Source organism: Gymnoscopelus braueri (genome assembly GCF_963280865.1).
Source record: "Gymnoscopelus braueri genome assembly, chromosome: 23".
Taxonomy (NCBI): Eukaryota; Metazoa; Chordata; class Actinopteri; order Myctophiformes; family Myctophidae; genus Gymnoscopelus; species Gymnoscopelus braueri.
The window spans coordinates 10,837,144-10,858,910 of record NC_137625.1 but is presented as its reverse complement, the minus strand read 5'-3'; the positions used below and the strand labels follow the sequence as shown (position 1 = coordinate 10,858,910).

General features: G+C 43.7%; 1 protein-coding gene across 1 annotated transcript in view; it reads left to right on the top strand.

Moving 5' to 3' along the window:
* LOC308079253 (receptor-type tyrosine-protein phosphatase zeta-like) overlaps window positions 1-21,767 on the top strand; it is a gene marked incomplete at both ends in the record, with an annotated part of 49,733 nt that overhangs the window by 14,519 nt on the left and 13,447 nt on the right. The window contains 12 exons of the mRNA XM_080420628.1: window positions 6,305-6,484; window positions 12,072-12,223; window positions 12,832-12,927; window positions 13,151-13,217; window positions 13,534-13,691; window positions 15,723-15,873; window positions 17,144-17,328; window positions 18,265-18,391; window positions 18,531-18,574; window positions 18,876-19,373; window positions 19,797-19,977; window positions 20,152-20,358. Coding sequence (XP_080276754.1) covers window positions 6,305-6,484; window positions 12,072-12,223; window positions 12,832-12,927; window positions 13,151-13,217; window positions 13,534-13,691; window positions 15,723-15,873; window positions 17,144-17,328; window positions 18,265-18,391; window positions 18,531-18,574; window positions 18,876-19,373; window positions 19,797-19,977; window positions 20,152-20,358 — 2,046 coding nt within the window. The remainder of the gene's footprint in view (window positions 1-6,304; window positions 6,485-12,071; window positions 12,224-12,831; window positions 12,928-13,150; window positions 13,218-13,533; window positions 13,692-15,722; window positions 15,874-17,143; window positions 17,329-18,264; window positions 18,392-18,530; window positions 18,575-18,875; window positions 19,374-19,796; window positions 19,978-20,151; window positions 20,359-21,767) is intronic.

Here is a 21,767-nt window from a genome sequence, read left to right as displayed (position 1 = left end):
ATCACCCACATGTTGCTGATTATAGAGAATTTTATATTATTGTAATCCGTTAAATAAAACCATTATTTCCTGGGCAATGGATTAATGAAACTGAACGGAACGAATGGCATCGAGTGACGCGCGGCACAAATCATTGTCTGCTTTCAGTAGACTATCATCTTATATAAGCACAATTGACACAAGGAATTGACGCTCTCACTTGCTGATTATGGGAAAATTAGAATCGCAGAGATACGTGGAGAATTAGGAGAGAAGGAGACCTCTGAATGTTGTGCCGTTGTGCGCCTAGCTCGTCTCCCGACATGTCCATTGCAGGCGCTCGCTCTACCAAACGAATTTGGCATAGCGGGTGGTTCTAGAATCTCACTCCCAAGACTGCAGACGGTTGACGGCTTGGGGCGGATTTGACCAAAAGGCAAACGTTTGACGTCTCGGGACGAACCCGTGACGAACCCGTGACGAACCCGTGACGACACATGTTGACTAGTTGGGGATATGGGTTATGATTCTGTTATGAAGCGCAACAACACGCCCACGGCCCACACCTCCAGGTGCAAATAACGGAGTCGGCATAATGAATAGCGGGTATAGCGGCCGTAAGATACCGTTTAGGGACAGTGCCAGCTCCCTTGTGCGTAATTCCAACGGATAGTGGGTAGTGCCAACGGGTAAAGGACTGGCGAAAATAGGGCCCTATGTCTATTTTCACCAGTTTACCGGTTTCCGCCTAATGGGCGCCTATTATGACATGCACAGAATAGGGACGCTAGGGTTCATGTTAATGGGATGACTCACCCTGCAACACACAGCAGTCTCATGAGTCAGTGTGATTAGGGAGAGGCCAGTGGAACAAAAACAACATTTAGAATTAGGGCTGGGCGATATGACTTCAAATCAATATCACGATTATTTCAAACCTTTGATGAATTATTAATGAACGCTTATTGAAAAGAAATACTGAAAATAACAGATCTACAAGCTCACGATGCGTTTCAATAAAAGAAAATTGCATCGAAATATATTTTAAAAACCTGCTTCTCGATTAATCAATTACCCTACATGATATTTATTATTATTAATAAAAGTTATTGGTTCTAAATATCTGTTTCGATTAGCCTGATTATCAGACTGAAGCAGTCATTCATCAATATATTTTCGATGAATTGTCCACCCTATTGAGAAATAAGAAAATGAACTGTAAAATAAAAAGAACGACTCAAAGAGCATTACCTGGTGCAGATGTATCCGTATTACCACGCCATAAAGCTCATTTGGGTGTACAATATCACCTGTAATATAAGTCGTTCCATCGGTCTCCCGTGGTCTCATTTTCAGGAGAAGATCTCATGGATTTCGATGAGGTCAGGAAAAAAACCTCATAAGACCAAAACTGTCACTTTTCAGGATTCAAATATAAAAAATACCAGATCCACAAGCTCAAAATGCATCGCAATGTGATGCGTTTTTAGCTTGTAGATCGGCAATTTTTTGCTACTTTTGTATGACACTGTAGTAAAGTAGAGAATTGCGCGACAGCAGTGATTTGCATCTGGGTGTCTTCATCGGGGGGGTCTGGGCTCTCTTGTGTGCTGCTTTGCTTTCATGTTCGTCAGTCTAGACGGTGCTGCCAGAGATCATACAGTAGGAACAGCATATGGAGATTCTGTTGGAATGATCGCTTTCCCCTTATTACATGAAAGCTGTGGGTTTCAAATCCAGTGGGAATTGATGCGAGTCCATCATTACCACATCGTCTTCTTATTGAATGACAGGTGTGTGTGTGTGTGTGTGTGTGTGTGTGTGTGTGTGTGTGTGTGTGTGTGTGTGTGTGTGTGTGTGTGTGTGTGTGTGTGTGTGTGTGTGTGTGTGTGTGTGTGTGTGTGTGTGTGTGTGTGTGTGTGTGTGTCAGTAGTACTGCATACATAAAACATACATTTGCAGCTTAGGTCTTGTCAAGCATGTCATGTTTGCCCCCAGATTACTTTGGTCGGCGGTGCACGTGCGTGTGCATGCATGTTTTGCATATGCACTTTTAATTCCCACTATTGAATAAAAATCTCCTGGTTTTGAACCACTGCTCTACCACCCTTCTCCCTTTATATTTCATCATTGTCACTAAACAGTGCACAGCAAACTGTCAACCTGCCAGGTATTGTTATTACTGTGCTAACATAACATTTTAAAAAGAAGTAATACCGTGCATTCCATTTCACAGAAAAAACATAAGAAAATGTACAAAATGACCATTTTGGATGGTGACCTAACATAGGTTAATATAGGCTACACAACAATTTTACTTTGTTTTGCACTCAGCCACTAAGCCACGCAACCAGCTTCTACTTTGTATTATTTGATTCAGTAATTTTGGTCTGGCATGAAGCCAGGTAGAAGTAGTCTGTCTGAATATTATTCAGTTATACTGTAATACAAGCAGTATTTCTAAATTATAATTTAGCATGCCCTGCAGTATTGCATCTTTTCACAAAGAGGCTAAAAATCATCTTCAGGCTCTCTCAGAATGAACTTGTACTTGTGTGTGTGTGTGTATGTGTGTGTGCGCGCGCACGCACGCACGCACATACGCACGCACGCACGCACGCACGCACGCACGCACGCACGCACGCACGCACGCACGCACGCACGCACGCACGCACGCACGCACGCACGCACGCACGCACGCACGCACGCACGCACGCACGCACGTGTCTAAATGCAGAGAGGAGAGGAGTAACGGGAGCCTAATTGGTATAAGTGTGGGAGGAGAGGAGAGAGGGGGAGGGAGAGATAGATGAAGATGAATACAGAGTGAGAGAGAGAGACACGCTCACACAGAGATATACAGTTGATATACTGTAACTGGGTGCATACTGCTCATTTATTATTTCTTTGTTAAAATGTATGTTTGCTTCTGTACTGGTTTGTATATCTGTGTGCGTGTGTGCGTGCGTGCGTGCGTGCGTGCGTGCGTGCGTGCGTGCGTGCGTGCGTGCGTGCGTGCGTGCGTGCGTGCGTGCGTGCGTGCGTGCGTGCGTGCGTGCGTGCGTGCGTGCGTGCGTGCGTGCGTGCGTGCGCGAGCGATAGAGAGCATTCCGTATGAGACAGAAGATGAGTCCCTTTCTCCAGGGATCCATTCAGCAGTTGAGCAGGATGAGAGACCACTCTCGTTCCTCTCCTCCACTGCCTTAGAGAGCGAGGGATGATGTGTACCAAAGGAGCAGCCATTAGGTGTAAATGCCTTCCATTTATACCGCTCATACAGCCAAGGACAGTGTCTCACAGAGCCGCTGAATTGGCTTTTTAATAGAGTGACAGATAGAAAAGATATCAACAGACAGAGAGAGAGAGATTGAAACAATGACATATAGGAGTAGGAGAGAAAGAGATTTACTTACACATTTCCAACAGTTACTGAAGTATTTAATGACAATAGCTAAAAGCTAATTTGAATATAAATGAATTGAAAAGAGAGAAATCGAGACCATGGCAAACAGTTACAGTAGTTGTTTTTTAAAAACTTTTTTTTACCCCCACCCCCCGGAGGCATACAGGCCCACAATGGAAACATCCTTATCCTTTTAGCACCATTGTATAATCGTACCACTGTACTATTTGCAAACTCAATCCATCAATCAATCAAAAGCCAATTTGACCAATTTGATACCCTAAGCAAGATTTTACTCTCCGTGCGTGCGTGCGTGCGTGCGTGCGTGCGTGCGTGCGTGCGTGCGTGCGTGCGTGCGTGCGTGCGTGCGTGTGTGTGTGTGCGTGTAAATACTATATCTATATGCTGTGCGTAGCTCCAGGCATTATTGTGAATCAATGCTCGCAGAGCTGTCAGCTACTTGTTGCCATGGCAGTGTGTTTGTCAGGAACAATGTGTGTCTGGGTCTATACAGCAGGATTACGAGACCCAGAACACACACACACACACACGCGCGCGCACAGGCACAGGCACACGCACACACTCAACATCAGTGTAGCCATGTGTGAGGAGCAACAGTTAGTCCATCTGCTCCATTAACAACTCATTATGCCCATTATCTGCACTTTTAATTACTAGCTACACTGTCTATCGTCACTGTCGGGCAGAAACCTCGTATCTCTGAATTTCAACTATACTATGTATGTGTTTTCCTCATTGAACGCCCTACTTCGTCATACGAGAGTGTCAAGCAAAAGCAGTGAAAATAGCTGATCTACAATCTCACACTGTGTCGCATCGCGAGACATTATGTGCTTGTAGATCGTCTCGTTTCACCATATCTGAAAAATATATATTTCCATTTCCTGAAAAGTAACGGCTTTGGACATACAAGGTTTCCACCTGACAGCGACGATATGTTATATCAACAGTTCCATGCATACTGTCTTTGCCAAGTACAGTTTATCACTGGGGGCCTCATTCATTAATCATACTGCTGCTGAATGTGTTGACCCTCTGGAAACACAGCAAAATGTAGTTAGAATGTAACTCTCAGTGTAAAAATGTACCCCGTCTCGTTTCTTTTATTAGTGGGGTTGATCTCTTCAGAGATCCCAGTTAAATTATGATAGTGGCTCAGGAGGTAAGGTCCTTACACACCGGGGCGAATTCTTCATGCGAATAAATATGTTTTTTTTTTAAAACCTTATAAAGTCAATGCAAGCGTCCACATCAGTTTCGCGAAGCGAAAAGGCGTCTTTTAATTATTCGGAACGAGTCCGAATTTTGCGTATATTCGCATATTCGCCGGTGTGTAAGGACCTGTAGAGTGGCCGCTAGGGAAACGGAAGGTTCCCAGTTCGATCCCGGGCTCCCCCAGAGTTATACCCCGTTTTCACATAGCCAAAGTTTAGTGGAAATTATCTAATTAATCTCATGTGAAAACGGGCACACGGGGGAGAGAGAGAGAGAGAGAGAGAGAGAGAGAGAGAGAGAGAGAGAGAGAGAGAGAGAGAGAGAGAGAGAGAGAGAGAGAGAGAGAGAGAGAGAGAGAGAGAGAGAGAGAGAGAGAGAGAGAGAGAGAGAGAGAGAGAGAGAGAGAGAGAGAGAGAGAGAGAGAGAGAGAGAGAGAGAGAGAGAGAGAGAGAGAGAGCTCGACCCAAGACAAGCATCAACAAATAGCTTTAACTAGATTCTTGGAGCGGAACTTCAGAAAAAACTCCCCATGATGTCAATAGATTTTATTTTCGAGTTTGTATTATCTCTTCTTACCGATAGTCGGCGCAGAACAAAACATATATTAGAAAACCGTTCGCTTATCCTCTGTTGGATTAAAGTTAGTCTTGCGTTCTTACAGTCACCTCTCGTGCGAGTATAAAGTTCTATAACATTAGAAAATAAACAAATGAAAACGGTGCCTTATAAATCAATACCAGAACTTTTGCTGCCAAGGAGGGCATGTGAAAACGGTCTCTCCCATTGCCATTCCAGCAAGTTATGCTAATCTTTTTGCTGGAAAAATTCTGGCACTGTAGTGAAAACGTGGCTTTAGTGTCGAAGTGTCCTTGAGCAAGACACCGAACCCCTAATTGCTCCCGATGAGCAGGCTGGTGTCTTGAATGGTTTCCTCCGTCGTCGGTGTGTATGTGAATGGGTGAAAGTAATGCATATTGTAAAGCGCTTTGGATGAAAGTGCTATAGAAATTCACCATTTACCATTTTATTTTAGCTATGATGTGCGGGTCATGTTTGATGCGATGTCTGCCGCACCAACGCACCAGGTTGGGAGAGCTCAGAAATGACGTCATAAAATTTTTCAGCTGAACGTCCAGTGCCAGACGTCAGGAGATCGAGCTCACACTGTTTCTTGGATAACAGTAGCCGTTTAGTTAACTTTATCATTTCAGAATGAATACAGTGAGGTTCAGTTCTGGCTGAATCCTTTCCCACATTTTCAGTCATACGTCAGTTATGATGACTGATATGGAGTTCCACCCGGCCTGGCAAGGATATTTGCTCCCCTCACCACAACCTTTATAGTTTGACTTGACTTGACATTTGTCTTATGATCTCCCCTGTATTATAACCTGATATCCAGATTGCGCACAGAGATGCTTGTTTATAATGCCTATACGGAAAATCAAGAAAGAATTCATCATGTAATTCAGATCTGGGAGGCTGCAGCCTTGGTTTTGTACACGTCTGTCAATGAACATTTCTCTCCTCCAGATAAAAACTACCATACAAATACTCTAACGATCCGAAAATGCATCAACCTTGTTGAAATAAATAATTATGTTGCTTTATCGCCTGTTTATATTTGGACTTTCAATGAAAAGTATTTTCAATTTAAATGACGTCTCCTAACATCTTCACATGCAGGCACCCTGAACCAGCGTAGCTGGGGTAAGAGGTACCCCTCCTGTAACAGTGCCAGGCAGTCTCCCGTGGACATCGATGAGACCTTCACCCAGGTCCGTCTGCAGTTTCAGAACCTACAGCTGGAGGGATGGGACAAGCAGACGTCCGAGTCCACCACCATCCACAACAACGGCAAGACTGGTACGTACCCTAAGGGCACCGGGCCTACTCGGGGACCACGCAAGTCGGGATTGATGCAAGTTGACCTAGTGCCAGCACGAGTGGTGCGGTCCACAAACCACTTTGGTCACGTGGTCATATTGGGTGTAAAGAGCATGGCCTCCTGGGACCGCTAGTAGGGTTTTAGGGCTATTGTTCCTGCTTTAGCAACGTAAGGAATGTGAAGAGAAGTGGGGGGGATTGTCAACCACAACTAAACCTTTAAAGAGTTCCCGTTATTGCTCTGAATCCTTGTAGCTACTGGAAATCGTATTGGGTTCTAGAATCCTGTCTAGCTTTCCTGTGTCGCTCTGCGTTCACGCTTTAATTCTATGGTCAGACATTTCTCAGTGACTGAAGTCATGAACCCACAAGGAGTGGGGACTATTCTATTCTATTCTATTCAAAGATATTAAGGACAGCATCTTAATCCCCAGATGTGAAAAGCGGCTTACAGATTATCATGCATAGGAAGCCATAGGGAGTGAAGGGAATGCACTCCCTATCCACTTTAAAGAGGAGACAAAAAGAGAGTGAGAGATACAGTAACTGACAGACGGGGGAGAGAAGATAAATGTGAGCTTGAGCATACGAGAACAATAGACAACAAAGGACAAGAGGGAGGTGGAGATGGGTGTCAAAAGACAAGAGATGAGAGATGAAATGTAGATGGAAAACATGACCGAGAGAAAGAGAGAATAGAGAAGCAAGAGAAGGAGAGAGAGAGAGAGAGAGAGAGTAAAGGGGAAAGAGGATGGAAGGAGATGAAAGAGAGCGACACATAAAGTGAAGTATGGTGTGATAAATGTGTCTGTCCAGACTAAATTAAAAGTGTCTGGGCTATCATACTCAGCTCAATATGAGTGTGTGTGTGTGTGTGTGTGTGTGTGTGTGTGTGTGTGTGTGTGTGTGTGTGTGTGTGTGTGTGTGTGTGTGTGTGTGTGTGTGTGTGTGTGTGTGTGTGTGTGTGTGTGTGTGTGTGTGTGTGTGTGCACGCGCTTGCGTGCACGATTTGCACATGTGTGCTTGTGCGTCTCATTTACAGTATGTTAATATTCATGAAATGAATCTCTTTGTTCTCTAAGCGAGCAGAGAGGAAATTGGCCAATAAAACAGATGTCTTCAGCTCTTTGTTTTGTGGAAGAAAGTTGAGAGAAAAAGCTTCTTTCTTATGAATTAAATTAATAGGCTTTCTTCTCTTTTTACCTTTTATGGATGAGATCTGAAACTGTGAAATGTCAGTCAAGTTTAATGCAATGGTGGTTGTCTGGCAATCTGAAAGTTCCTGTTTTGATCTCTGCTCCTCCTGGCATTGTGTTGAGGTGTCCTTGGAGCTGAACCCTTATTGCTCCCAGCATGCAGGTCGCTGTACTAAGGCACCAACCTGGCTGCCCCTGCCATCAGTGTGTGACTGTAAAGGCAGTGGTTCCCAAACTTTTTAGCTCGAGAAACAAAAGAGAAACAAAAGAGAAATTGCAAATAGCGTAAATAGTGAAAATAGCAGATCTACATTGCGATGCGACATTTTGTGAGATTGTAGATCTGCTCATTTCACAACTTCTGAAGTATATAAAATGTATGGAATTCCTTAGAATTTGGGGGATTTTTTGTATTATTATTTTTGGAAAATGTTTTTTTTCTAAAACAATATTTTTATGAAATTTCTGTAAAAAATTAATTGGAAACGAAAAGGTATACTCATACTCGTGATCCATAAAAATGGGTTTGGCGACCCAAAAATGGGTCCCAACACACTGTTTGGGAAAAAATCGCTGTAAGGCACAAAGCGCTTTGGAGACAATTTACAGTAGGCTTCAATACAACGCAACTCTATTTCTGGTTCAAAGTTCTAGAGCAGGGGAATAACGTATCTTTTCTTTTTATAAATAGAATATTTTATATACTGAACTTTGAAGAAATCAATTATAAAGTTATCATACTATAATGTTGTTTTTGGTCAAAAAAAAGTAATTGTGTTAAAGTTGTGTGATGATTTGAGACTTTTAAGGCATCTTTGTGGCTGAGCAGTTTAGTCAAAGTGCCACGTCAGCGTAAATCTGGTCACAGTTTCCCACCCTTAGTGTGACGAAAGAGCACAATGGCCGTGCTTAGTGCATATGCTTAATGAAATTATGTATTCATGTCCAGTCTTTTGTCCTCCGATGTTGTTTTTGAGAGTGCTGTAAGAACAACATTATTTGTTGTTATTTGTATAAGTTTCAGCGCAAGAGTCTAAAAACCAGCAAGGTCTATTTTGACAGTGGATGTACGTCATATTGTTCAAGATGAACATGAGTCAGAGCTTCCGGTACAAATCAAATTGATTTGCCTTCATTTACAGTTCTCTGGTGTCTCTTCTTTATTGGCTGATATCCGTGGTTTTTTGATAGATTGAATATTTTATTAGGCAAAAAAATGTAAAACAGCACAGTTACATTTAAAATACTTTGTCTAACAGGTCCGTTCATAAAAGTCCTTGCAGACTTGTTTCCAATGAGGGCCTTGGTATTCAATTCATAGGCATATATAGTGGCACCACAGTTCAAATATCATTACAAAATAAACAGCAAAAAATGTACACTATGTACAACAAAAAAAATAAAAAAGAGGGGAAAAAAATATGTACAAGAACAGGGGGGGGGGGAGGGTCTGCTGTCTAACAGGAAAATGGTACTACCTCCTCCTTTGGCCTCCTGAAAGGTGATTTTTTAAGGCTCTTTTAAATGAGCCCAGCGAACTGCATTTTTTGAGGGATGGAGTTAGACTATTCCAATCCTGGGTGGCAGTGCTGTAGAAGGAGAATTTGCCCATGTTTGTTTTATGGGTGGGTGGTACCAAATTGTTGTTAACGCTCCCTCTGGTATTGTGGCTCTCATTGTGCTTCAGTGTGCTTAACTTATCAACACTCTTAACCAGGGGTGCACTACTGGTCACTTCACATGACGTGTTAGTATTTTCACGCGCACGCACAGGTACGGTACGGTACGGATGTGCACGCTTCTCCCTCGATGTGAGTGTGCAAATGCATCCTCACTCCTAATCCTCACATAGGCTACATGGCAAGCAACACAGCATTGTGGCTTCAGTAGCCGCTGCTGCCAGTATCCTATCTGCACACAATAATGTCTCGTTGAAGCGAACTTTTAGTTCCAGCCCCTATAATTCAAGGTATTCCTTGAGAAGATTTACAAAGACTAAAACTAAGCTAAAAACAAGTCATTTCCTATCCAAACATGTTTCCTACTATGTATGTATACACACATTAGGGTAAAATAAATGTGCACGATGTGCGTGTGACGTCATAAAACATGTAACACTATATACTATATGGGCTACCCCAGGGGTCTGTACTTGGCCCTCTCCTTTTTTCCCCTCTACACCGAATCTCTTGAAAATGTGAAAATGGCAGACATACAAGCTCACAACGCTCACGTTGTGAGCTTGTACAGTTGCTATTTTTGCCAAATGTTCACCTATTATTATGTGATGTCCAGAGTAGTGATGCTAGGGTTCATGTGGTTAATACCATGCTGCTGAATTAATCTGGGTGTTTTTTGTAATGGGTCCTTGTTGTTTGTTGTTGGCTATTTCTGTCTTTTCAGTGAGCAGAGTTGGATGAGATATCTTGTGCGCAAAGCCAAAAGTGACATTTTGGCATTGACAATAGCATTAGAGCAAAGGTCATAGTTCACACAAAGGGTTCTTCCTAGACGGAGCATGCATGCTTGCAAAAAGTGTCAATCCGCCCATTAGAATTTGATTAATTGATTGATTGAATACTTTATTAGTCGGAAATGTAAACGGCACGAGGTACAGTCGGACGTGGAGGCTAAAAGTTGTTTCCATTGTGGTCGTATGTATTCAATTCATCAACATGGCATAAAAAAATAACACAATAATACATGTCATCAACAAATACAAAACACTATATGTACAAAGGAGAAAAGGGGAAAACATCGGCAGTGAATGACACCTCTTTTCTATGGGAAATTGCATTTACCTCCCCTTGAGATCTCTTGTATGCAAGTGAAGAGAGTTAAGCCTAAGTGTGGCGCTAGAGGAAAAGCCATGGCTTCCCCAAAATCAGTAGGGTTAATCCTTGCTGAATGCATTAAGTTTCATTGCAATATACATTTTGTACAAAAGTGTGTACAAAGTACGAGTGTGTAGGATGGTACCAGAGTAAATGGTAATGGTCCACCTAAATCAGTAGAGGGCATCCTCTTGGCAGCATGATTGTGCTCAGTAAATTTCATTGCAATCGGCCAGTTAGATTTTGAGATGTCTTCTGTGAACATTTTAGCCTAATCATGGCCAAGGCTATTGTCTCACCAAATCCAAACGGGGCACCCTTTGGGTACTATGATGGTGCAGGCTAGGGTAAAGTACCTGCCCACCATTATATATTGTATATTATAAGTACTAGACCATACCCGTCGGGTATAGTAGTGGTCAATGGCTGTGTGCAAATGCAGATCAATTGCTCCAGCCACTGAGGAGAATTTTGGGGACTCGCTCACAGAGCTTTGTAGAATTATAGGAGGATATTGGTGCACAGCAAGTTCTATGGCAATCCAGCCAGTATTCTTTGAGATATCGTGTTTGGGAGTAGAATGTGAGCAAGTGAACATTTGAACATTTAAATGGTGGTGCTAGCTAGGGGAAAAGAAGGAAGGCCTTGGGGTCACCAAAACCAGTAGCTGCCATCCTCTGGATTTCCCACAGCTGCACGGAACATTTCATGGCAATTTGGTCAGTAGTTTTCAATTTATTGTGTGTGTGTGTGTGTGTGTGTGTGTGTGTGTGTGTGTGTGTGTGTGTGTGTGTGTGTGTGTGTGTGTGTGTGTGTGTGTGTGTGTGTGTGTGTGTGTGTGTGTGTGTGTGTGTGTGTGTGTGTGTGTGTGTGTGTGTGTGTGTGTGTGTGTGTGTTCCTCATTGCTTGCACCACAGAACAGGTAAATCTCTATGATAACCCAGACATCTTTGACAGCTAGCAGATGTTGATGAAGAGTCCAGGGAAGTGTCTGTATTAGAGATGGAATTCACCTTTGACCTCAGCCTAGACGGAAGCCTTTATGACCACGGTCATTGAATACCAACCACTCCTACATACCATCTCAGAGCTAGGTTATAGGTGCTATTATATTTTCAGCCTGGTTGTTAGAGGGTTTCAACAACCTGGGATGCTCCAAAAGGAGACACAAATGCTGGCAAAGTATTATGCTGTCTCTGCTATAATTGGCAACCGCCATATATGGTGGAGACGCTGCTACTTATACCCATAGAGTACTGAGTGACATGCTTATGTATGCTTGTATCATGAAGACATATGCCATAGTTGTGTCAATGTAACCTTACTGCACCTATAAAAGCTGTGTCCTTGGATGCTCTCTTTATGTGGACATAAATAAATGGTTTGTGTGTGTGTGTGTGTGTGTGTGTGTGTGTGTGTGTGTGTGTGTGTGTGTGTGTGTGTGTGTGTGTGTGTGTGTGTGTGTGTGTGTGTGTGTGTGTGTGTGTGTGTGTGTGTGTGTGTGTGTGTGTGTGTGTGTGTGTGTGCGCGGTGTAGTGGCCCTTGCTGTGGATGGGGAGTTCTACGTGAGTGGAGGTGGGCTCAGCAGTAAGTTCCGTGTGGCACGCATCGCCTTCCACTGGGGTCTCTGTAACGCCTCATCAGACGGATCAGAGCACAGCCTCAATGGCATGAAATATCCACTGGAGGTACACATCTGTCTGTCTGTCTGCCTGTCTGTCTGTCTGTCTCTCTCTCTGTCTCTCTCTCTGTCTCTCTCTCCATCCATATGTTCATAAATCTGTCTGTCCGTTGGTCAGCCATACCACCCATGCTTTTATTTAACCCATTGAGACCTGAAGCCGATTCTAAATGTCTCCTAAATCCCAACAGTTTTCTGCAAAACGTTATGTTTCTATATCAGTGGTGCTCAATCTTTTTCATGTCAAGGACCCCCAAAATTATATGTATTTGGTCACGGACCCCCATCAAAATATCTTGTTCCAGGGACCCCCAGAAGCAACGATTTGAGTTAAAAATGTTGGTTTTAAAAATATATATATTCAAAGATTTGCACACATTTTCACGATTTTTCAAAAATAGCAGATCTACAAGCTCATAGCGCGGCACTCGGTGCCGCGCTATGAGCTTGTATATCTGCTATTTTTGAATAGCCCAAAGTGTAAAATAATGCTTTTTAGCTCAAATCTATAAATGACACAGTTCCAGGTCTTAATGGGTTAATAACTGTTTCTAAAACTTGAGGTGCCGTTGGTGTGCTCTGTTAAAATTGTGCTGTTTCTTCCCGGGTCTCCAGATGCAGATCTACTGTTATGACCCAGATCAGTACCAGAGTCTGGACGACGCAGTGAAGGATGGAGGGAGGATCGCTGCCCTGGCTGTGCTGTTTGAGGTAAGTCTTTTTGTAAAAAGATTTTTCACTTACTGCCACACCGTACCGCTGACGTGCAGAAGAGGGAGACTAAAGGGTCGAGGGAGGCCTTCAGACGTGCATGACCCCAATTAGGCTTGTCTACTATTATACTGTATATGCTGGATATGACATACAGTACATGATATTATACTGTATATGATATATCATTAGCATTAACAGTGGGTTGTTCTCTGCTCCACAGGCCACCCAAGAAGACAATGAGAACCTCACACCTATCATAGAGGCTGTGAACTCTGCCAGCAGGTTTGGTATGTCCCTGATATTATGAACCGTATTTCTTATCATGAAAACAAGCTGATTGAACCACTTCAACCCTCTGGACCTGAGTTGGTTTTGGTACTTGGGACTGATTATAATAGGCAAACATTCTTTGAAAATAGGCTCACAATGTGACGCGACGCGTTGTGTTTGTGCTGAAAAAAATGGTGGTGGGGTGGCGGGCAAGGATAGAGCCTGGGGGACCCCGGTAAACTAAGTAATAAGTATATATAGTGTTTAAGTGGTTATTCATGAATTGGAAGTAATAAAACAGTGGTGTGTGTGTATGTGAACTTTGTGACACAGGTAAGAGTGGTCCAGTGGATGCGTTGGTCCTGCGAGCCTTGATGCCCAACAACACAGATAAATACTACATCTACAACGGCTCCCTCACCTCCCCGCCCTGCTCTGAGACGGTGGAGTGGATCGTCTTCAAACACACTGCAGCCATCTCTGACACACAGGTCAGGCACACGCACACACACACGCACACGCACAAACACACACACACACACACACACACACACAAACGTCTTGACAGAAAATTCCAATTTTATGCTGTCAGGCTGTCACTGTCCGCCACCTCGGGCAAATTGCTACAAAATACATACGGTACACAAACCATATGCCATGTGTGCACAGACACGTACTGACTGTGCTTCTGCATTTCTCTCCATTTCTCTTTCTCTCCTTCTTTAAGCATTTGTCTCTTACACCCACACACCCCCTCCCCACGCACGCAGTCGCACACGCACATGCCGTACTGTATTCTTGGTTGCTTCTATGAGCACCTACTGTGGCAGCTATTCCTTACAGACAGATCATTTTAAACACTGTAAATTCAAATAATGTGAAGAATGTTATAATTTGGAATTCATATAAACAATAAATATCGTTGCTGTCAGGGGAGGGGGGGGGGGGACCTCATAATTATGTCCAAAACTGTGACTTTACATTCAAATAAAATCATCATCATTGCGCGGACGTTGCGTACTGTAGCCATTACATCTAATATGGGAACAAACACACAAGGAACTTCTCCGCTAAGGACGACATACAGTATGTGTGGATGACTATCCACTGCCTTTGCTGGCTATTTTCTCATCCAGCCTGCAGGGACAGATGAAGACTCACGGGGGCCCCTGGGCCCAATTATCTTTGAGGGCCCTCTCATGCTACCCAGAATGGGAAATCGGACGGGCACGCAAACACAGTATTCAGATTGCAAGGCATTTGTGGATCAAGAAAGCACCTGTAGAGACCTGTTCACAGGATTTACAGTCTACAGTCTTACATCTTACATTTTTCACAAGAATTGCATAGAAATAGGACACATGAAACAGATACAAGTCCTCTCTTTCTCTCTCTGGCTGTATTCCTCCTCTCAAACTGTTCTCTTCATCCTCTCTCCTCTAGTATGATTATGAACTTTGTTCGTAATCATAATTTGTAATTGCATAATTTATTATTGCCTTTCAGTGAACATTACATTAGGAGTATAACACCTACCGGGGGGTCGGTAGCTGTTTGTGGGTGTGTATATGTAGTGTGTGTCTGTTTGTTCGTGTGTACACTTAGTGTCAGTGTGCGTGTGCGTATATGTGTGTGTGCGTGCGTACGTGCTGTGTGTGTAATATGCATCATTTTCTCTTAGTCATTCACCTCAGGGAGAAGAGTTTTCTGCAGGCATAAAAAATTTAGCACCCCCCTCTCCCTCTCCCTCCCTTTCTATTCTGTGTCATCTCTCTCTCTCTCTCTGTCCCTTTCTCTCTCTCTATTATTTGTCATCTCTCTCTCTCTCTCTCTCTCTCTCTCTCCCTGTCCCTTTCTCTCTTTCTTTCACTCTCTTTCTCTCTCTCTCTCTCTCTCTCTATTTGTGTCCTCTCTCTGCCTCTTTGGCCCTTTCTTCCCTTTCTCTTTCCCTGTTCTCTTGTTCCCTGTCTTGATTTAATATTGAATGACTAGCCCCCCCCGACAACCTCTCTCTCTCTCTCTCTATCGCGCGCTCTTTCATTCTCTTCCTCTCTCAATGTTTAAATCAATTGCAATTCAGGAAACATACTGCAGTAATTGGCACAGTGTCATTGTGTCATGGTTACATCACCAGAGCAACAGTACGCAATACCATACCCATCTCAAATTAGACTAAGAGAAAGCAAATGTACGAATACCCCCCCCCCCTCCTCTCTGTCAGTCTCATTGTCTCCCTAGTTCTGTCTGTTCCTCTTCTTTTTCCACCTGTCTCTCTTTCTTTCTATCTCTCCCTCTCTCTCTCTCTGTCTCTCTCTGCCTCTTGTCTGTCCGTCTTGGCTTGTCTGTCTCTCTCTCTTTGTCTCTGTTTACTTATCCACCATTCTCTCTGCCAATCATACACAGGATTCTACATTGTATAGCATTGATTTATGCCGAAAGACAGCAGATCTAAGAAGCTCACAGCGCTTCGCTCACAACAATCTCTCTATATTTGTCTCTGTCCATGTGTGTTGTGTCTCCAGTTGGAAGTGTTTTGTGAGGTGATGACCCTGGAGCAGGCCGGTTACGTGATGCTGACCGACTACCTGCAGAACAACTTCAGGGAGCAGCAGCAGCAGTTCATGGGCCAGGTGTTCTCCTCCTACACAGGAGTGGAGGAGGTGCTCACACCCAGTAAGTGTTCATGTCGGTTACATTGTTACGGTATGCAAATTATGTAAATCCTTCCATCTAAGATACAGTATGTCATGAGGAAAACTTGAGAGAATGTCCGTTTCCATTAGGGCGATTTGGGTCTGGCCCCGCTCCATTGTGAATCCATTTCCTGCTCCCAAAGTCTGGGGTGACCAATCAGGGCCCAGTATCCAAATATGGGAGACTGTAATTGGTAGTTAGTTGTAGGTCTAACCAATTGCGTCCGTTCTTTTGATCCCGCCCCTTGGGAAAAAAAACATCCTCATAGAAGCACCAGACTCATATCCACGCAGTGATATAGTCTGGCCACGCGAGGCTACAAGGTCATGGGTTCGATCCCTGGCACCGCCAACTCGTATATGAGTAGCACAGCTTGGGTTCGGTAAGTACTGGGAGCTGATGGTAGGTGACGGTGTGGCGCCCCACCTCAGAAATCCATCTCCCAGGGGTTTAGCGCATTGAAACAGGGAAAGTCACCCACATTCTCGTCTGATACCGACAATAAGCTTCTCCGACCTACATACTCAGTGGTGGAAAAAGTACTCAAATGTTTTACTTAAGTAAAAGTACCAATACTGCAATACAGAAATACTCTGTTACAAGTAAAAGTCCAGAATTCAAAGTTTACTTGAGTAAAAGTACAAAAGTATTGGCATCAAAATATACTTAAAGTAACAAAAGTAAAAGTACTAAAATATTTGAAAATATAACTATTTTCAAATAGCCTATGTATAAAATAGGGCTAAAGTGGTTAATGTATGTTTTATAATATCATAATTTATATCTGAAAAGTAACTAGTAACTAAAGTTTTCAAATAATTGTAGTGGAGTAAAAGTACAATATTTGCACCTGAGATGTAGTGGAGTAGAAGTAAAAGTATTGGAAATTGGAAATACTCAAGTAAAGTACAAATACCTCAAAATTGAACTTAAGTACAGTACTTAAGTAAATGTACTTAGTTACTTTCCACCACTGGCCAACTCATATATGAGTAGCACAGCTTGGGTGCGGGCAAGTTGTGCGGTAAGTACTGGGAGCTGATGGTAGGTGACGGTGTGGCGCCCCACCTCAGAAATCCATCTCCCAGGGGTTTAGCGCATTGAAACAGGGAAAGACACCCACATTCTCGTCTGATACCGACAATAAGCTTCTCCGACCTACATACTTACGTACATGCTTCTGTTCCCTACTTCTCCACCACTCTTGCCCTTGTCCTCTTCTCTCTCCTTGTGTGACCCTTTGTCTCAGCCTGCAGCTCTGAGCCGGAGAACGTGCAGGCGGACGCCCAGAACGACACGACCATCGTGGTGACGTGGGAGCGCCCCCGCGTGGTGTACGACACCACCATCGACTGGTACACCGTCACCTACCAGACCATGCAGGGATGGTCGCCGCTCAAACAGGAGTACAGGACCGACGGAGACCAGGACGTGGTACAGTAGATCTACAGTATCTATCTGTCTGTCTGTCTGTCTGTCTGTCTGGCTGTCCGTTCGTTCGTTCGTGCAGACCCTTATGGGTCCATTTGGTTCCATTTGAACTCTCTCAGAGTTACACTCTTTCTAGAGGTAAACACTCAGGAGTTTGCAGTGTGCTAACGGGATCGATCGATCTCTTCAGCCTCGCCCATCCATTTGTGTACATTATTACATTACATCACAGGCAGCTGCTGATTGATTGATAACAGAGATCAATCCTGATCTCTGATGCGTCACTGAAGGTCACCTCGCGTGTGTGTGTGTGTGTGTGTGTGTGTGTGTGTGTGTGTGTGTGTGTGTGTGTGTGTGTGTGTGTGTGTGTGTGTGTGTGTGTGTGTGTGTGTGTGTGTGTGTGTGTGTGTGTGTGTGTGTGCATGCGTGCGTTGTTTGTACTTTAACCACTTAAGCCCTATGTAATAACTGTGCTACAGTGCAGTGAGTGCAGTGAGTGTACAGTGGAATCTGCTATATTCGCTAGTACAGCGAATACAACAATTTGTGTGTGTGTGTGAGTGTGTGTGTGTGTGAAGGCAAGGACAGACAAATGAGAGCAAACAAGGGCAATCTAGAGGTGTGAGGTGTGCATAGTTCAATTCAAGCACACAGTAATATAGTTCTGAAATATTATTTTGTTTTAGTTTCATTTTGATGTTTGATGAAAAATCGGATTTGGGCTGCTGGTCTGAACATAGAGCCAGAGAGAGATGGGGTTTTCAGAACCCTACTTAAAAAACCCACCTATTCTCTTTCGCTTTTAATTGCACACTCTGTGTTATTGATGCTTTGTTTGTCTCAACCTTGTACAGCACTTTGGTCAGCTTCTGTTGTTTTAAATGTGCTTTATAAATCAAGTTTGATTTGATTTGATATTGATGTTGTGTCTCTGTGCAGGGTGCCATCATCTCCAGCCTGCTGTCTAACAGTAGTTATGTAGTCCAGGTGGTGGCTGTTTGCACCAACGGCCTCACAGGACGATGGAGTGACCAGATTATAGTGGACATGCCTCTGGAAGACCCTGGTAACACACATTTTGTGAACATTTTTGACAATGTTTGACAAATGTTGATAATTCCTGACAATTCCGGCCTGTAAATGACCTGCCCAAAATAGGGACAACAGGTTGAAAGTGGTTAATTATGTATGTCTGTTGTCTTCAGAGAGTGATTCTGATGTGGAAATGGATTCAGAAGATAACCAGGAGGTGAGAGTGGCATCTGGGTATGACGTGAGAGCAAACGAGATCTAGAGCAATCTTATCTACCGTGTGAATATGGCTAATTACCATCCTTAGATCCCCACACTCTCTAAAAGCTGAACATCACAAATAATACAGTATTTTGAATCAATTCTGTAGCACAAGAGCAAACAGTCAAGTAGGGCTGAGTACTATTTCTAGCCACTGTACAATAGAAGCCTATTATTTCGCCAGTGTGCTGATGTGTGAAGTGGGTTTAATTATGCCTATTAATTACTGCAATTATCATCGGTTTCTCTCACTGCAGGCAATATCCAAGACCAAATGGGAGAAGTCAGACATTCTGAACAAGGTTGACGACGTTGCAGAGGACCAGAGCCCAGTAGAGGAGGTCCCACTGGAGCAGACTAAGGTTTACCAGAACCAGCCCATAGCCGGTCAGAACCTGGCCAGAGACCCAGTCAACCAGAACCTCCCAGTCCAGTTCGGTTCCGGCTCTACCCCTAAGACCACCCTCGAGCCTAATACGCGTCTGAATCAGAACACAAAGAAGATGACGCCGGGGAAAAAACGGCTCAAACCAGAGCAGACCGGTTTGGACGAGAACTGGATCGACGAGAACCGGAAGAGCCCGCCGCGCCGACCGTTCTCCGGCGCCACTTCTGACGGTGACAGCGCTGCCATCTGGGTCACCATGGTGTCAGAGCAGCCAGGCTTCCTGTTTCCCTTTGCCCGGCCCACCACCCCGCCGGGAGCCCGTCGGCGAATCACAGAAGAGGCCTCGCTGGCGGCGCTGCCGCAGCAGGTAATCAGTCACACTCATTTTATTTGTGTGTTGAGGTTGAATCCATCCATTCTAAAACAGTTACTCTGTTCCCATTTTCACTAAGAGCTGATTCCTTGATTGAGCTATGTGACCCACATTTTTTTATTTTAACCCTGTTTGTAGTTAAATTAGATTATGTTGACTGCAACATGCCTCTGATAAACTTAACGCGTCACATAGGCTACTGTATGATTTTCCCTCTCACAAGATTTGACTTTGACTGTTTAGACTGGCAGCCCAAATCTGATTGATTCCAACTGAGAATATTAAATTGCAGCCTCTCCATCAAATGCCCTATTGATCAATAAAGCTCTTGCCTGATTCGTATACTCCCCCATCCGCACTGTGTGGTGCTCAATGATCTCAGGAGCGTTTTATGTGTGTCCCATCTTCACCATTCAGGTCAGTGGTCCTGATGAGTCAGACCAGGCCACCGAGAGAGACCTGTTGCCCCCTCAGCCAGACCCCTACACCCCCCCTGTGGAGGACCTGCAGGTTTCTGACCTATACTATGAAGACGTGGTGGGCAGAACTGGGTTTGAAGGCTCCACCACTACTACTGCTGCTGCTGCTGCTGTGCCAGGTTGCTTTTGGCTAAGTCTGTCTGTCTGTCTGTCTGTCTGTCTGTCTGTCTGTCTGTCTGTCTGTCTGTCTGTCTGTCTGTCTGTCTGTCTGTCTGTCTGTCTGTCTGTCTGTCTGTCTGTCTGTCCTGTCTATCATAGGAGGTATATCTTATTATGTATATTTTGTCCCTCAGATGATGATATGGACATGGGGTTGTCCGTATCCAAAGACGGTTCTGGCTCTGTGACCAGACCTCCCCCAGACACCGACGTTTCCATCTCCTCTATGGCAAGGGCTACAGCTCCCAGCAACACCCTCTCCAGCGTGGCCTACAAAATCTCCGCCCCTACCTCCTCCCTCACCAGGATCGTGATACCCACCACGCAGCCCATGTTCAACGGTAGGAGTGAGGAGTCGACACATTTAGTAAAAGGTTAAATTAAACAAGCGCTTAGTTTCGCACGGGTGTAGCTGTCTGTGAAACCAAACCAGTGAGTTTTTATTTGAACAATTTGTTTTTAAGGTTTCATATCCAATCGAATCTACCTCACTGGTGTCAGAACTTTGTTTTCTGCACAATATGCACTTTAGATGTAATTGAAATAAATTGCTTGAACTATAAAGTGTACATTATATACTATATTTACACTATACTGTAAACACTGCATAAGATAGGTCCCTGTCTCAGACAGGAACCCTGGCATGACTATGAATCCTATGCATACTGTAATAGGACAGATTCGTGTGAATCATGCATGCATGTTAGCTCAAATTACTGTGCTCTATTTTAGGGTTCATCATGTTGGGTTTTAATCATAAATATTGAATGAATATTACTGTAACATGTGTGCTACATGCAATCTTCATACATTATTTGCCCCTGTTCTCATGAACCTAAGCCACTGCATCTGCGCACATTGATAATGTCTGATGAAAACATCATACCTCCAAAAAAAAAAGAAGGAACATTTGTCAGTAATAAGAAAAATCATTGATTTATTTTTAAATGATTATACAGTAGTAGTAGTTGTAAGTATACTGTAGCACCAGTATTAATATGTGCTAGGTCATGAAATCTAGCATAATATACAACCATGAAAACTAATAATTAAAGTATAAACATGGGAAAAATCTTCAGTGGAGTTGCAGTATGAGGTTTTCAGAGAACGGTAGCTAGTGGTGGGTGATGGTTGAATGAGGGCAGGGAGATAGATGTGGTGAATGGTTGCTTTTCTGTTCTCTAACAGCCTGCTGCTCTTAACCACTTAAACCCTATGTACTTTATTGACTGGGGTGAGTGGGGTGAGTGGGGTCCCCCAGGGGTCTATACTTGGTCCCCTCCTTTTTCCCTCTACAACAAAACTCTTTGCCGAAAATAGCCAATCTACAAGCTTACAACACGTCGCATTGCGACACGCTGTGAGTGACAGGGTAGATCGTCAAAATTCACTGAATATGGATGTTTGGGTGAATTTCTGCTATCATTTGTGTATTGACTGTGGTGTGGTGTTGTTTAAGGGTAATTCTGATGAGATGGGTGGTGGTGATGATGATAATGATGATGATGAAGTTGAAGGTGTTGTCATGGGGGGGTGATTGAGGTACGTGGCGGTTTTGATTTAGCGGCTGGCTGGCTTGTTCTCTGAGCTTGTGCTATTCTATTGAGGCTAAGAACTTCACTTTCACATTTTCAAACTCCACTGAGATATTTTTTTGTATTCACTGTTTGTCTGAGTTCAGTAGATCTGCTTCTACTGCTGTGATTCCTCTGCCTTCATCTGGTCTGTATTCTCTTCTGCGGCTCAAGCC